This window comes from Trichomycterus rosablanca, chromosome 12 (genome assembly GCF_030014385.1).
Source record: "Trichomycterus rosablanca isolate fTriRos1 chromosome 12, fTriRos1.hap1, whole genome shotgun sequence".
NCBI classification, from domain to species: domain Eukaryota; kingdom Metazoa; phylum Chordata; class Actinopteri; order Siluriformes; family Trichomycteridae; genus Trichomycterus; species Trichomycterus rosablanca.
The window spans coordinates 11,824,407-11,840,355 of NC_085999.1; the positions used below are offsets into that span (position 1 = coordinate 11,824,407).

General features: G+C 40.6%; 1 protein-coding gene across 1 annotated transcript in view; it reads right to left on the reverse strand.

Moving 5' to 3' along the window:
• epha3 (eph receptor A3) overlaps positions 1-15,949 on the reverse strand; it is a 126,785-nt gene that overhangs the window by 47,153 nt on the left and 63,683 nt on the right. The window contains exons 4-5 of the mRNA XM_063006562.1: positions 12,650-12,805; positions 6,226-6,561 (exon numbers count right to left, since the gene is read on the reverse strand). Coding sequence (XP_062862632.1) covers positions 6,226-6,561; positions 12,650-12,805 — 492 coding nt within the window. The remainder of the gene's footprint in view (positions 1-6,225; positions 6,562-12,649; positions 12,806-15,949) is intronic.

Here is a 15,949-nt window from a genome sequence, read left to right on the forward strand (position 1 = left end):
AAATGCATCACATAGGGTGCTACAATAATGTCTTTCACACACTATGTAGTGTACTAAATAAGGTGATTTAGAATGCGACTTGCCAGTGAGATATACCAACATTGTACAGTTTATTTCCATCACAGTCTACAAATATCTGGTCAGGGTTTAATCTAAACCCTCTGAACCAAAGCTAGAATATGTGTAAATCAGCTAGCTACTGTTTGTTTGTTTATTAGGATTTTAACGTCATGTTTTACACTTTGGTTACATTCATGACAGAAATGGTAGTTACTCATTACACAAGGTTCATCAGTTCACAAGGTTATATCAAACACAGTCCTGGACAATTTAGTATCTCCAATTCACCTCACTTGCATGTTTTTGGACTGTGGGAAGAAACCGGAACACCCAGAGTAAACCCATGCAGACACGGGGAGAACATGCAAATTCCACACAGAAAGGACCCGGACCGCCCCACCTGGGGATCGAACCCAGGACCTTCTTGCTGTGAGGCGACAGTGCTACCCACTTTGCCACTGTGCCGCCCAGCTAGCTACTGTAGCATTTAAGTTATGGTGTTTATAGATCAGCATTTTACCAAAAAGTCTTTTCTTTTTCACACTAAATAGCAAAGATGGCATTTTTAGAAGTGCATGCTTTACAGGGGGACACACCTTATTACAGGGGTGCCAGATAGAAATCCCATACCTGCAAGGTGGCAAGATATAAACCCAGTTGCAGGATACCTAACCAAGGTAGAACGGCACTGCAGCCAAAAACAAACCTCCGGGCAAAAACAACCTACAAACAAACTACAAAATAATGGAAATAAAAAAAAACCTTAATCTGCACCCCAAAGCATATAGAACAAAAAGACAAGCGCATAAGTGGAGTAGGAGATATGACAACCAATAGCTCACCCAGAAAAGAAAAGAAGGATTTTGGCCCCACAGGGACATATGCCTAAGCTGCCTCGAGCAAACGTCAGAAAAGGCACATAGCCATGTGTTCACCCCTGTGGGGTGACTGTCATAATGTCCAGCGAAATGGATGCCCACTAAGCAAAGATGAAAAGCATAGAAAAAAGAAACCGAATACCAATTCCAGAAAAGAAAGTTGTGCCTAGAGCAACCCAGCATGCACAACAAAATGCATTACACAAGGCATTAAAAGTTACTCTAATGGCAGAAGCAAAACAGCGTTTAATGATGCACAGAGGCGTTCGAGTTAAGGAATCGATACTGCGAGTCCTCTGCACCTCCACGCCCCCCGCCAGTCCCAGTGAATAGCAATTAAGCCTGATACTGCAATTAGTGCCCCCTGTTGCTCACCTATGTTTATGTGGGCTTGATTTGAATATCCCTGCAGTAATAAATGAAAACCAAAGTGTATGTCAGTGGTATGTACAGGTGTTGTGAATACTCCATCACTGTACTGCTCCAGACATAAAAGTTTGTAAGTGATCTTGGTGAAATGCAAGCTTGGCACTGAGAATCTGCAGATGTCACCAAATATGCTCCACATGGCATGAAGAATCTGCCTTTTGGAGTAACACTCTCAGTATGGATAGTCTCGCATGAACCCTCTATTTCATTTTCCCCCGCTCCCCTGACTCTCCAACAGGCCCAGCAGAGCTAAGAAAACGATCTGGCAACCAGTACAACACTCTATTTAGAGAACCCACCATACCGTCCAGCTAAATCTTTCCATTAGCCACAGTCCAACATGATTAAATCATTGTAAAAAGGACATCGCATTCAGCTCTAGCTCTTCTATTATCATCAGCTTTGTTGAAAACCTACATCCTGTGCTGGCAGGAATGAGCAGGAGGCCGTGGTTTGTCTGACGACACCCTGTCAAAACAGCAGAACACAAAGCAGTTTAAAATCTATGGAGGCCAAGAGAGAGCAGTGTCCTAACATAAAGGGCAAGCTCGTCCCTGTGAGGTGTCCCTGGGGCTGCGGCGCACATGCTAACTGTGTTTATATAGAATAGACTGAACTGACATCCCTGCAAGCCCTCGTAAATGTGCTCTTTTACAGAGAGTGCAGCTGTGGTGTTAGAGCATTGGATTGGCCATTTACGCATCTATCTTCTGCTTACATTTGCATTTTATAAGACAGTAAATGTAGCTGCGCTATTTCTTTAAGGTCGAGGGAGTAAGATGCGGTAAAAGTGGTTGTGATCTCAGATTTTTGGGGCTCTCTAAAAGCTTAATGATCAAATTAAATCCTTGTTTATATTTCACTGTTTATTCTAAGAGGAGAGACATAAAAATTTAAGAACATTTCAGCAACAAAGAGAACTTTCTTGTGCTCCTTACACAATGCTTCACATTTGGGGAAATAACTCAAAGCCTTACCGGAAAATGCAGATTTAACATTGGTAATGGGGGCCCAATGCATGCCCAGATAAAAAGTTTTAGACCATTAGACCACCATTATTACCTGCTTATTACCTTTATAATTATTACCTTTATAATCTGCTGCTACCTGCCACTTTGCATAAGTTATTTACTCTTTTCATCTTGTACAGTATTGCAGCCTTAGTTTAGGGCGGCACAGTGGCTCGGTGGATAGCACTGCCTCACAGCAAAAAGGTCCTGGGTTCAATCCCCAGGTGGGCCGGTTCGGGTCCTTTTTGTGCAGAGTTTGCATGTTCTCCCCATGTCTATGTGGGTTTCCTCCAGGAGCTCCGGTTTCCTCCCACAGTCCAAAAACATGCAGTCAGGTTAATTGGAGACACTGAATTGCCCTATAGGTGAATGGGTGTGTGTATGTGTTTGTCTGCCCCGCGCCACAATTATAAAGAGTGGCTATAATCATTGGTTCTCAACCAGAGGGCTGAGGCCTCCTAGGGGGCCTCAGAGATCCTACAGGGGGTCCCGTTGCTTTTAATTAAGAGTAAAAAAAAAGAGAATCACGTGATGGAATAGGAAAATCAATAGGCTATTGGAATATAGGAGATTTATTTTGATGTAATATAGATCTATTTTACACTGCCTACAGCCTACATTGGATCTTTGAGAACTGACACTCAAAGACTCAATGCTGATTTGCCCACCACAGAAGAGCAAAAGTCAATGAACAGCGACTACGAAAGCTTCCAATCTGCAGATCCCAATAAAGAAGACCAGGGTGAGAAAGCTCCCACCATCAGTTCACCAGAAGTAAACCCACTACTGCATTAAATACATTATAATAATTATAAATAATAAATTATGTATAATTTAAATGGATGAGCCAGACCTCAAGCTAGGCTTCTCAGCCAACATCAGTGCATTACATCAATTTACAAATTTACTTTTGACTCAATAGAGACAGTGGTAGCCTAGTGGGTAGAGCTTTGGGATATTAATTAAGACATTATGGGTTTGAATCCAGGCTTTACCTTTAACCCTGTTAGCTCTGACAATATACCTAAAAAATTGTTGTACTGTACTTGAGTTTATGTATATATGACAAATAAGGCCACGCTACATTCTTGATAGGCAAAAACTTCCACAGAAACACTCCAAAATCTTCTAAAAAGCCTTTCCAGATGAGTGGAGGCTGTTTTAGGCTCAAAGACAAAGCAAATTTATTCTAATGTCCATGATTTTGGAATGGGCTTTTCAACTAGCTTATGGTCTGGTGTGCATACGGGCTTAGGTTTAGGTCCATACAGCGTGCTAGAGAGCACACTGAGCTAGCACTTTATATAAACCATATCCTCAAAATTACTGTCTAATTAAAGCTTTTTCCCATTAAAGCTGTAGTGCCTGGGAATCACTATTTTAATAGCTAACAGCTGTGACAACACAAGGAAAGCTAAAATCCCAGCACCATCAACTGAAACCAGCTCTGACTTGAAAATGTCATCAAAACTGTGACGCCAGTACATTATAAAATCTAAATGAGCAGAGCTTAGTCATACAGTGTTTGTTCAAACTGAGATTAATGAGGAAAAATGAGATACATTAAGCCTGTAATCATAGCGCTGGCTTTATAGTTTGTCATAATAATGAAACCACATGCCACAAGCATTTCCTCATTATTATAATCATTATTTTTTAAAACACACAACTATCTGTAGTTGATAGTGCACAAATACGGCATAAAGATCAGCTCAGCGTATCTCCGGTCTTCTCTTCCTGACTGTACAGCTTTTATAAGGTTTAAAGGTTTAGACTTAACCGCTCCCCATGGTAAAAGGGTGCAAAACTATCAATCCCTAGCCTTTGATCTACAGTAGCTTCCCACCTCCTGTTTTATGATGGCAAATTCTAGTCTGTAAGCTTAGTCCTAAAGCTGGTGCTAAATCATCCGCCAGGTTCCGTGCCGATCACTTTAAAGACAGGGCAGAACTGACAAGACAGACCAGAGGCCAGGGCCTCATAGGGCCCGGGAACATAACTGCTCATCTTCACAGAGGAAACCCTGGTGAAATAAAAGGCAGATGGTCCTGCATTTAGGCTTTATAGTAACCTGAGGAATTGTGACCTTCAGACTGATAGACCGGATTCCAGCTCCTGCAGACAGATATGTGCACAAACGGCTCAGATAGCACCGGACGGATCAGAACGGGGGGATCAAACGGGCAATCTGAGATATTAAATGCCCATTTTCTTCCCAGTAAATGTGATTTTTAGCGTTGTTGCACATCACTGCTAGATAATGGAAATGGATTTAGAAATATATTGTAGCCAATTATTGAAACAGGGGACAGAGGCTGTATGTTAGTTTATATTTACATGCACACGTAAATGATCATATACACCAATCAACCATAACATTAAAACCACCTCCTTGTTTCTACACTCACTGTCCATTTTATCAGCTCCACTTACCATACAGAAGCACTTTGTAGTTCTACAATTACTGACTGTAGTCCATCTGTTTCTCTGCATGCTTTGTTAGCCCCTTTCATGCTGTTCTTCAATGGTCAGGACTTTCCCAGGACCACTACAGAGCAGGTATTATTTAGGTGGTGGATCATTCTCAGCACTGCAGTGACACTGCCATGGTTGTGTTGTGTTAGTGTATATTGTGCTGGTATGAGTGGATCTGGTATGAGTGCTGCTGGAGTTTTTAAACACCTCACAGTCACTGCTGGACTGAGAATAGTCCACCAACCAAAAATATATCCAGCGTCCTGTGACCACTGATGAAGGTCTCAAAGATGACCAACTCAAACAGCAGCAATAGACTTTACATCTACAAGGTGGACCAACTAGGTAGAAGTGTCTAATAGAGTGGACAGTGGGTGGAGACAGTGTTTAAAAACTCCAGCGCTGCTGTGTCTGATTCACTCATACCAGCACAACACACACTAACACACCACCACCATGACATTGTCACTGCAGTGCTGAGAATGATCCACCACCTAAATAATACCTACTCTGTGGTGGTTCTGACCACTGAAGAACAGCATGAAAAGGGGCTAACAAAGCATGCAAAGAAACAGGTGGACTACAGTCAGTAATTGAAGAACTACAAAAACAGATACAAACGTGGTTTTTTTATTAAATAAAGAGTATTATAATTCAATTAATAATCTATTAATAAACTAAATAATCTCAATGACCACATACCTGATTGGTCTCTATCTCAGTGTCTTAACAGTATTTACATGTCATATGTTCAATCAGGGGCAGTACAATGGGTCAGTGGGTAGCACTGTCACCTCACAGCAAGAAGATCCTGGGTTTGAATCCCAGGTGGACTTGTGCAGGTCCTTTCTGTGTGGGGTTTGCATGTTCACCCTGTGTCAATGTGGGTCAGTGTGAGCTTCAGCTTCCTCCCACAGTCCAAAGACATGCGATTGGGTTAACTGAAAATACTAAATTGCCCCATGTGTGATTGTGTGGGTGAATGTGTGTGTGTGTGTGTGTTTGCCCTGAGATGGACTGGTGACCTGTCCAGGTTGTTTTCTTCCAGTGAATTGTACCCACCACAACCCTGAATTGGATAATGAATGAATGAATGCACCATAATGTACCTGCATGGTACATCATTCACGTTTTAACATCACCTATTTTATTCTGTTAAGCTGCTATTGTCAGTATAATTGTGGTAAAATCAATACAATTTTATACAAAAAAAATCTATACTATAAATAACAACATCAATCACATAACCATCACATAACTTCATTTTCTGATGCTAACAGATTATTGAATTCATATTGTTTATTATCTGCCTATACCCTCCTTTTTCCCCCAGGCAGTCAAAACAATTACAGATACTGTAAACACATCCTTACCTGCTTGGTTTGTAGTTATGGTGACAGTAGCATGTTGCCTGAGCATATGAGCTAAAGAGGAAACACTGTTTTGTGCTTCAATCTCGAAGGTGTAGTTGGTATGTGCCAAAAGGTCAGCCACGGTCACAGTGGTGTTAGTAAGGCCTGTAGCACGGGGCAGGAAACGCACAGCTCCTCTACATGGCTCGCATTGTTTGGAGCCAATGAAACATCGTTTGCACAATACATTAAATGTCACGTCCTTCCGGCCACCTGTGTCTTCTGGCCAGCTCCAGTCCAGGATTACCGATGTCTCATTGATGATGGAGATCACGTTCCGAGGAGCAGAGGGAGGACCTGGTAGAAAAATAAGCATGTGAGTAAAAACTGTAAGTAAAAAATAATTCAACAAAGAATACTGGTGGAAATGGTGGGGAAAAAACAATAACTGTTTTTAAGGTGCCCTTACTATGACTCAAATTTGTTACCTGTCTGTATTTAATCACTTTTACATCAGGGAACGTATGTTTTTAAAGATTTGTATCTAAAATAAAGAAAATAAGAGGAAATAAATCCCATGTAGTCAGATTTCCTCTGATTGCAAAAGCAGACTCACGAAAGCTTTAGAAACTGAGTCAGACAACCCAATCTTTCCGTATAATCACGAGAGCAATTTGAAAATAAATCTCAGGATAAGGCAAGGAGCATGACACCAAATCCATCCAGACCTCAAACAAGCCTAAATTGCTCCTGGCTTTGCTCTGAAGATCTGAGTAAGTGTGCTGCAGGTTAAAAGGGGATTATGTTACAAGATAAAAGTAGTGTTTGGTTGTTTGATTTAAATGTGAAGAATTTACACACTGTTGCGCCTCGTGTTGTCTGCCTGACTTTGACTAAGATCTCCTAAAAGTCTCAGATAATAAACAAGGAGAGGATTTGATACTGCGTTAGGTAATAACATACTCTTAAAGAAACTCTCTGCTACACACAAATATGCTTAGGATAATTCCAGCACCATATTTTTGGCTTCAATTCTTGATCCTGTGGTCTGATCCACTCATACCAGAACAACACACACTAACACACCACCACCATGTCAGTGTCACTGCAGTGCTGAGAATGATCCACCACCTAAATGATACCTACTCTGTGGTGGTTCTGACCATTAAATAACAGGGTGAAAGCAGGCTAAAAAAAGTATGTCGAGAAACAGATGGACTACAGTCAGTAATTGTAGAACTACAAAGTGCGCCTATATGGTAAGTGGAGCTGTTAAAATGGACAGTGAGTGTAGAACCAAGGAGGTGATTTTAATGTTATGGCTGATCGGTGTATAAAGCACTTTTTGCTAAGAAATCTAATAATCATTAAAAAGCACTACAGGTAGTTTACAAATGCAAAAAGTTACATGAGGGCGGCACAGTGGCTTGGTGGGTAGCACTATCCTGGGTTTGATTCCCAGTTGGAGCAATCTGGGTCCTTTCTGTGTAGAGTTTGCACGTCCTCCCCGTGTCTGTGTGGGTTTCCTCCAGGTGCTCTGGTTTTCCCGGATATTCGAGATACTAAAGTCCACCTAGATATTAGTGTGTGTGTATGTTTGATTTCCCTGTGATGGACTCATGACCTGTCCAGGGTGTTTCCTGCCTTTCGCCCAGTGAATTGGACCCACTGCAACCCCGAATAGGATGAAGCGGTGGTAAAACAGACAATAAATGTTTGTTTATTAGGATTTTAACGTCATGTTTTACACTTTGGTTACATTCATGACAGAAATGGTAGTTACTCATTACACAAAACTCATCAGTTCACAAGGTTATATCAAACACAGTCCTGGACAATTTAGTGTCTCCAATTCACCTCACTTGCATGTCTTTGGACTGTGGGAGGAAACCGGAGCACGGGGAGAACATGCACCTGGGGATCGAACCCAGGACCTTCTCGCTGTGAGGCGACAGTGCTACCCACTTAGCCACCGTGCCGCCCCAGACAATGAATGAATGAATGTTACATGTGACATTTCTTTTTTTCGCAATTTACATTTGAATTCATTCCAAAGTGTTTAATAGAGTTTATGGCTCTGTAAAGGCCTCTGGAGTTCCCTTGATCACAGGGGCACAGCTACACAGAAACAGGATGGGGCAAAAATGTTTCCACAAAGCTCAAGGCATCCGGTATAATTAATTTCTTACTAATAAATTAATAAACCTGTTAGCAAAGGGTCTGGCTAAAACACCCAACCTTATTAATTAGAAGGGTTGTTTAAATACATGTGGCTTTATAATGAATATATAAAAATACAACCATAATTGTATTTAATAAATCATTCCAATGACTTACAAGTAAAAGATAAAACAGAAGCAAAGCCATAAACAATCGTGTACCCTCTCAGATCAGAGGAAAAGTGGAGTTCTACTCAGGGTTAACCTCTTTACCAGAGCACAGCCTCTTTTGATCTGGACCTATAATAGAAATCACAATGTGCTATTTAACTGTAAAATACTGACTGTGCTGCCAGCAGGAAGATGTGAGGCATGCTGGAATATAGCCATTCATTACGTCCACATACACCAATTCTGACAAGCAGCTCAGCTTCCTGCTCACAGAGGTGTGAATACAGAATTTAGGACCACTATAGATTTGAATTACCGGTGCAACCAAAACACTGTGGCACCGACACGTCGCAGGCTTGTAATTTGGTGTGAATGACACGACTGCTGTGTGAGTGGTGTTGGCGAGTCGTAAACGGTTTGCATGCTATTGATAAATATTCCAGATTCATTGCTTTCTACAGCAAACGTATCCTCAAGTTCAGAATTTATGTGATTGAAAATACAGGCTTTATGGGGTCATAAAAAGGACACGGGCAGAAATAAACAGAGCTATTTTTATATACTAAATGCCAGCATAAAATTTTGCTCTTTTGATATATGTGAAAAAGAATGGACACATGACCTTGCTGCAAAGGCTTTACATAATTCAGCATAAATGTTTAGTAAAGGTATGTAACTGACTCTATACGTATTAATAACATACACCGATCAGGCATAACATTATGACCACCTCCTTGTTTCTACACTCACTGTCCATTTTATCAGCTCCACTTACCATACAGAAGCACTTTGTAGTTCTACAATTACTGACTGTAGTCCATCTGTTTCTCTGCATGCTTTGTTAGCCCCCTTTCATGCTGTTCTTCAATGGTCAGGACCCCCCACAGGACCACTACAGAGTAGGTATTATTTGGGTGGTGGATCATTCTTAGCACTGCAGTGACAATGACATGATGGTGGTGTGTTAGTGTGTGTTGTGCTGGTATGAGTGGATAAGACACAGCAGCGCTGCTGGAGTTTTTAAACATCTCACTGTCTTTCATTGGAGGTATCGAAAGACATCCACTTTTACAACTGGCCACAGAACTCAACACGCTTGGTACGGCTGTATATGATCTACATTAGCACGGATATCAATGTCATGATTTATGGATAATGCATTTAGGAATACATGGGTGCATCTGTGTACCATCTGCATCCTTGTCTATAAAAGAAAAGCGGTTAGCTTCCTCCATGGTGCAGCCCTGGGAGACTCATTGGCAGTGATGGTTAAAAAAACTGTTCCTAGTGGTCTGGCTGGATGGAAGTCATCAGGATACAAAGCTTTTTCAGACTGAGCCAACACAAATTCATCAATCCCAGAACAAACACCATAAAACACATTGGAAAATTAAGAGTTCAAATCAAATCCCAATGATGCTGCAGCTGTCCATTGTTGAAAGTAGGAAAGCTTAATTGTTCTTTGTATGGGAAAGCTGGTATTCATATCTACACTGTCAATCAAATTAACCTGAACTAATTTTGGGCATTTTTTAAGCTTAAGTATAACAAATGTGGTGAGGATTCACCCCTACCCCAATCACATCTATATCATGATGTTGCATGAATGTAATTTTAAAAAAGTAGTCACTGGCTAGGAGGGAGCTTCAGTAACCAGTTAGTAAAGAAACTTTACATAGACACTGGGTAATCACATAAAGATTTGTAAGCAAAACAAACACAGTTGCTTAAGAATAAACGAAGCTACCAATAATAAAAAGAAAATTAAAACTCTAAATGATTCAGATTTTTGGCTATGCTTGAAGCTCTCACCGATTATATATAAATACGAGGGTTCTTCAAAAAGTTTCTGCACCTTTTTAAAACTCTATTTATTAGGAATTTCAAAATCACTTTTCTATACAGCATTTTTCCCATCGTCGTACCAACTTTTTAATGCCATCAGCAAAACATGTTTTTGGTTGAGCACGTAGCCACTAATGCACTGCTGCTTTCACATCATCATCAAATGAAAATCTTCTTCCCCTTAAAGCTTCTTACAAATACAAATTATGTGACAGAAAACTAGAAATAGTGCCTCCAAAAGTAATTAATACATTAAAAAGCAAATAAATACATTTCTATTTCAGATATTGCTCATGTTTGACCTAAATGTCAGAATATTAAACGATGTGTGTAAAAAAGAGTGGAAATTAAAAAAATGAGAGCCCACTAAAGTACAAATTATTGTACAAATGTAAACATTTTTAAATAGCAAACCTTAGAACCTGACATTCTGATACAATTTAAATTTCAAACACTGATGTTTTGTATTGATATTTCATTCAATGCAATGTTTAAAAGGTACAGATGTTTAATTCTACATTCATAAATTTTTTATTTATTATTTTTCTACATTTATTTTCCCTGTAAAACGTCCATGTGCATTTTTATATTCTGCCAGAATGAGCTAACTGTTAACGTATTATGCTTTATAGGCTAGTTCATGACAAGACGTGTACAATGCGAAATGTAAACATGAATAAAAAATATTAATTACAGTACAAATTAAGAAGAAGCTTTAAAATAGTAGTTAAAAATCTCACTCTGCCTGAATGAGTTAAGTGGTGAAGCTGTGACTAAAATCTCAGAAACCAGAGTGTGAATTATTCAGTGATATTATTAGCTAACTAACAACTCCCCGAAGTGTTGATATTACATTTTTTTTGAGTGGGGAAATTTAATGATTAATTACAAGGGTCAGACCCCACCCCCCGTAATCCAAACCATATCAGAAAGGGAATGATTGAACAATAAAAAACTTACTGATCTGCTTTGTTTATTGAATAGTTGGATGCTAAACTAATAATACTGACTGATTCCATTATGTATGCATTTCTTACTAAAGATCAGATACAAAATTACTTTTTAGCTATAAAATGAACATTACATTAGCATTACCAAAAGTAAAAAAAAAAAAAAATCAAATAAAATTAAAAGAAAAACTAAAAAAATAATCATTTGGGGGTTGTGGATTTAAATGTGTTACAGAATACAACTACACTATTCAGATTGCCAGACAAAGAAGCGTGATTCATCACTTCAGAGAACATGTCTTCACTGCTCTAGAGTCCAGTGGCGGTGTGCTTTACACCACTACATCCGATGCTTTGCATTGCGCTTGGTGATGGAAGGCTTGGATGCAGCTACTCGGCCATGGAAACCCATTTCATGAAGCATCCGCTGACCTCGCTCTGTCATTTTACGTGGCCTACCCCTTCGTGGCTGGTTTGCTGTCATTCCCAATCCCTTCCATTTCGTTATAATACCACTGACAGTTGACTGTGGAATATTTAGTAGTGAGGAAATTTCACGACTGGACTTGTTGCACAGGCGGCATCCTATCACGGTACCATGCTGGAATTCACAGCGCTCCGGAGAGCAACCCATTCTTTCACAAATGTTTATAGAAGCAGTCTGCATGCCTAGGTGCTTGGTTTTATACACCCGTGGTCATGGAACTGATTGGAACACCTGAATTCAATTATTTGGATGGGTGAGTGAATACTTTTGGCAATATAGTGTAGCTAAACTGCATTTCATAATCCAACTTGTCCCACCCCACAATTCATGATGAAGGTACATATTTGGTATTTTGGTGGTGGGAGCTTCCTCACCTGGGTCGGCTTAAGTGGGATCTGCATCTACAACTGAATCAAAATCATTCGTGGTCGCCATCTGTTGACCTCTGCACTTTTAAGGTGGACAGAGACCTACCGTAGGCTTAAGGTAATTTAAAAGAGATTTATATGATATCACAAGAGATCCTTTTTCTGTCCTATTATGTGTGATTATTTTTACTCTTCTTAATCAAATGCAATAGGACCCCCTGGTCTATTGTCATCAAGCTGCAAAAGCACCACATTTTAGAGTACATTTCACTCACTAATATAATATTTAATTGTACATACTGTCAATGTGAATATAAAAGCTGTTTTATTCACTTTAATTTTAAATTTTAACTGTACGTTTAATACCCTTAACCTAAGTGGAAATGCTGCGCTAAACACAATCCAACATCAATGAGCCTGACTGACTTGTATGTGTATGATAATGGTGCAGAGATGAATACATACGGGTGCAGGCCATTGAAACCGGATCTCCCTCTGCTCGAAAGTAGTTCTTCTCACAGCTGCAGTGAACAGCCCCCTCCTGGTTGGTGTAACTGAGCGGGGGACACTTGGAACACTTCATGTTCCCAGACAGGGCCTTATAGAAGCCAGGCCGGCAAGCTGCAGCAACAAACAGAAGTTGAAGACAAATTAAGATTCATGGAGCCTTGAGCTGATTGAGTCATTTATTACCCTATTACTCAGCTGCCATCTTTAATGGACTGGATCATCTCACATGACAAAATCCATCGGTGAACGAACTGAAAAGACTTTTAATTATCTGACCTAAACCCCAATAAACTCAAAGCATGGAGAAGTTATGTGTAAACGGTAATGATGTAGTGAGAGGAATTAGAGGGGCTCCTAAAACGTACAGAAGTGGGTGCTAATCCCGAACCCAGCGATAAAACATTTAAAAAATGTGTCGTTAGTCTCTCCCTTCAGCAGGTCGACCAGGAGTTGCATGAATTATGCAAATTTACCTCTTCAAATGTAAAAAAAGCTCTCTTTAAATATCTCTGGTATTAAATTGTTCTGAGCAGCTCATCCGTTCCTATTCACGACAATCTCATTCCCTTATCCATAATGAATGGGCAAAAATCATGACAAGCCGACTAATTAGAGGGGCTTACACAAAAATCTGCTTTCCACTCCTTTTTCTTAGGTTCGGTACTTATCCCTGATACGGATGGGGAACCAAAGCTTCTATGAGAAGATTTTCTATACCCAAGTCAATTGCACTTAATGATCAGCTATGTGGGATTTGATTTCATAGCAGTTTGCTGAATTATACTCCAGCAGAGAAACAGCAGTGGGTTATTCTTCTATAATAATAATACAGCTCCCTCATGGGTATGACTGCAATCAGTATATCAGTGATAGTCATTCCACCACATTCCTCTGGCACTCACATTTTATCAATTAAGCTCAATATGAAGCTCCAGAAGTACAATATTTTTGTAATTACTTAGCCCTCCTATGCTGAAATCTGGGTTTGAGTATGAGTGGTGCTATCGGCCTGCCACAACCCTAATCAGGATAATGCGGCTGATAATGTATGGACACTGTAATGAAATGAAACTAGTTTACTCCTTAAACAGGATAAACAAATCTTATGGATTTTAATCTGACAGGAAATCGCTTAAACAGTAAAACAGTGCTGAAACAGTAATTAGACTTTTAATAAAAATGTTACTGATGGGAAAAAATATTTAAAGATATTAAAATAATATTTGGGGGCCGCTCAGGTGGCACAGTGGTAAAACACGCTAACACACCAGAGCTGGGACTTCGAATACATCGTATCGAGTCTAAGCTGTGCCATCCGGCTGGACTGAGCGGGTGGGATGAGCCGGACCAGGGTTCCTCATAACTGGTGCAATTACGACCTCTGCTGGCTGATTGATTGCGCCTGCGCAGAGTTGATGAATAATGCTGAGCAGGGTGTGGCTGTCTAAGCACAAAGCTGATACACATATGAACTCGCATCGTGCACGTGAAAAGAGGCAGTCGGTACCGCACACGTGTCGGAGGGGGCGTGTGTCAGTTGCGAAGCTACTCAGTCAGCAGTGTAGGGTTGTATCGGCAGAGGTGATGCGTAATGCAATCAGAGTACTTTGATTGATTAGGAGAGAAAATATTTGGGGAAAATATTTGGACAGTGCTTTATTTTCAGGAATTATAACAGTTAAAAATGGGGTGGTCACTGTTAAGCTCCCCCGCAATGTACAGTCCTACTAAAAGCTGAAAATGACGACGTTTTTCTATAGTAACATGCAGTATGAGCACATGAGCACAACAGGGAAGCAATGATATATGGGAAACCACGTTTACATTAACCCGCTGCTCCTTGGAGACTCTCCTCGCCACTGTGAAGGCCTGGGCTGACAAAAAATCTGAAGTTTCTATTAGCTCGAGTTATGGGAAATCAAATGTGACACAGTGCTTCCTCGGCAAATCGGCAAACACGGTCTCAAATGAGATAAACACGACGCAGGCTGCGTAGCCGCGAGACTTCTCTACAGGATTGCAGCTTCTGAAAATAGCAAACATGACTGTGAATTTATTTAGTGCTTAGCCTTGAGTGTTTTCCGAGTGTCACCTCATGAGCTGCTGATTATTCAAAAGATTTCTGTGTATTTACACTGGATAAGAAGTGAAAGTGAACCTAACTAGAAAAGAAAAGAAATAGCTAGGGACACTAAAGGGCAGCTGGACGTAGTACTAGTAATAAGATACTATTGTAGCAATTAGCAAAGGTGAAAGAAACAGACTAAACACTGTGGCGTCAACACCGACTGAGACGAATCAGCAGGAATCATTTTTGCTTGTTTTATTAACCAAAAGAATCTACTCATTCGTTGATGTGAATCAGTGGGTGGAAGAACAGGTATGGAGGCTGAATTTAACCCAAATTAAATTACTTAGGTGGCATGTAGCCTCATGGGTGGTCCCCTACCTGCAACCCCCGAGCAAGCAGATTACATCACAGGACAAAAGGGTGTGTTGTTTACATCTGTGGAATGTGTCAAGTAAGCCGGATTGCCACAATTCTTTACGTATTACTGTATTGCTGTACTACGCCCTGATTTCCGAGTTCCTCCACTTCTTGAACAGGCACCTTGGGCTACTAACCTGGTTCCTAGCACAGCGTTGAAGACCCCACCCACTTTTCGGTCCCATCTTTGTCCACCCAGCAGACTTAATGGCCAATTCTGTCTGCTGCAGGCATTGCCAATTATGCCTGCTGGAGGGGCACCCAGCCGACCGGTAGCACTGGTGTGCTTGTGGATTATCGCTACGGCATCTGATTTTACTACTTCTTCTTACTACATATTAGTCATGTTACTTTACACTTAAACCACTGTTATTATCAATAATATTTTCCTTATGTATGTTTGGGTTCCAGTGCTCTGGTGGCATGGCGGTAAATTACACTAGCCCACTACCACTGGGATCCAGGGTTTGAATGCCCAGTGATGCTATCGGCCAGCCAGGTGTCTATACACAAACATGACTGGCTAAGTCTGCAAGAGGGAGGAAGGGTGGCCGACCTGTCCGGGTTGTGTTACCGCATTGTGCCCAGTGATCCCAGTGAAGCCGGACCAACCACCACTCTGACCAGATTAAAATGATGATAAAAAAATATAAAAATGAAATGAAGTAATGAAAATAAAAAATGATGGTTTTTTTCTTTGGGTGTGTCCTCTTTCCACACCTCCCACAAACATGCTGAAGCTCCATATTGACACTAGGTGTGAATAA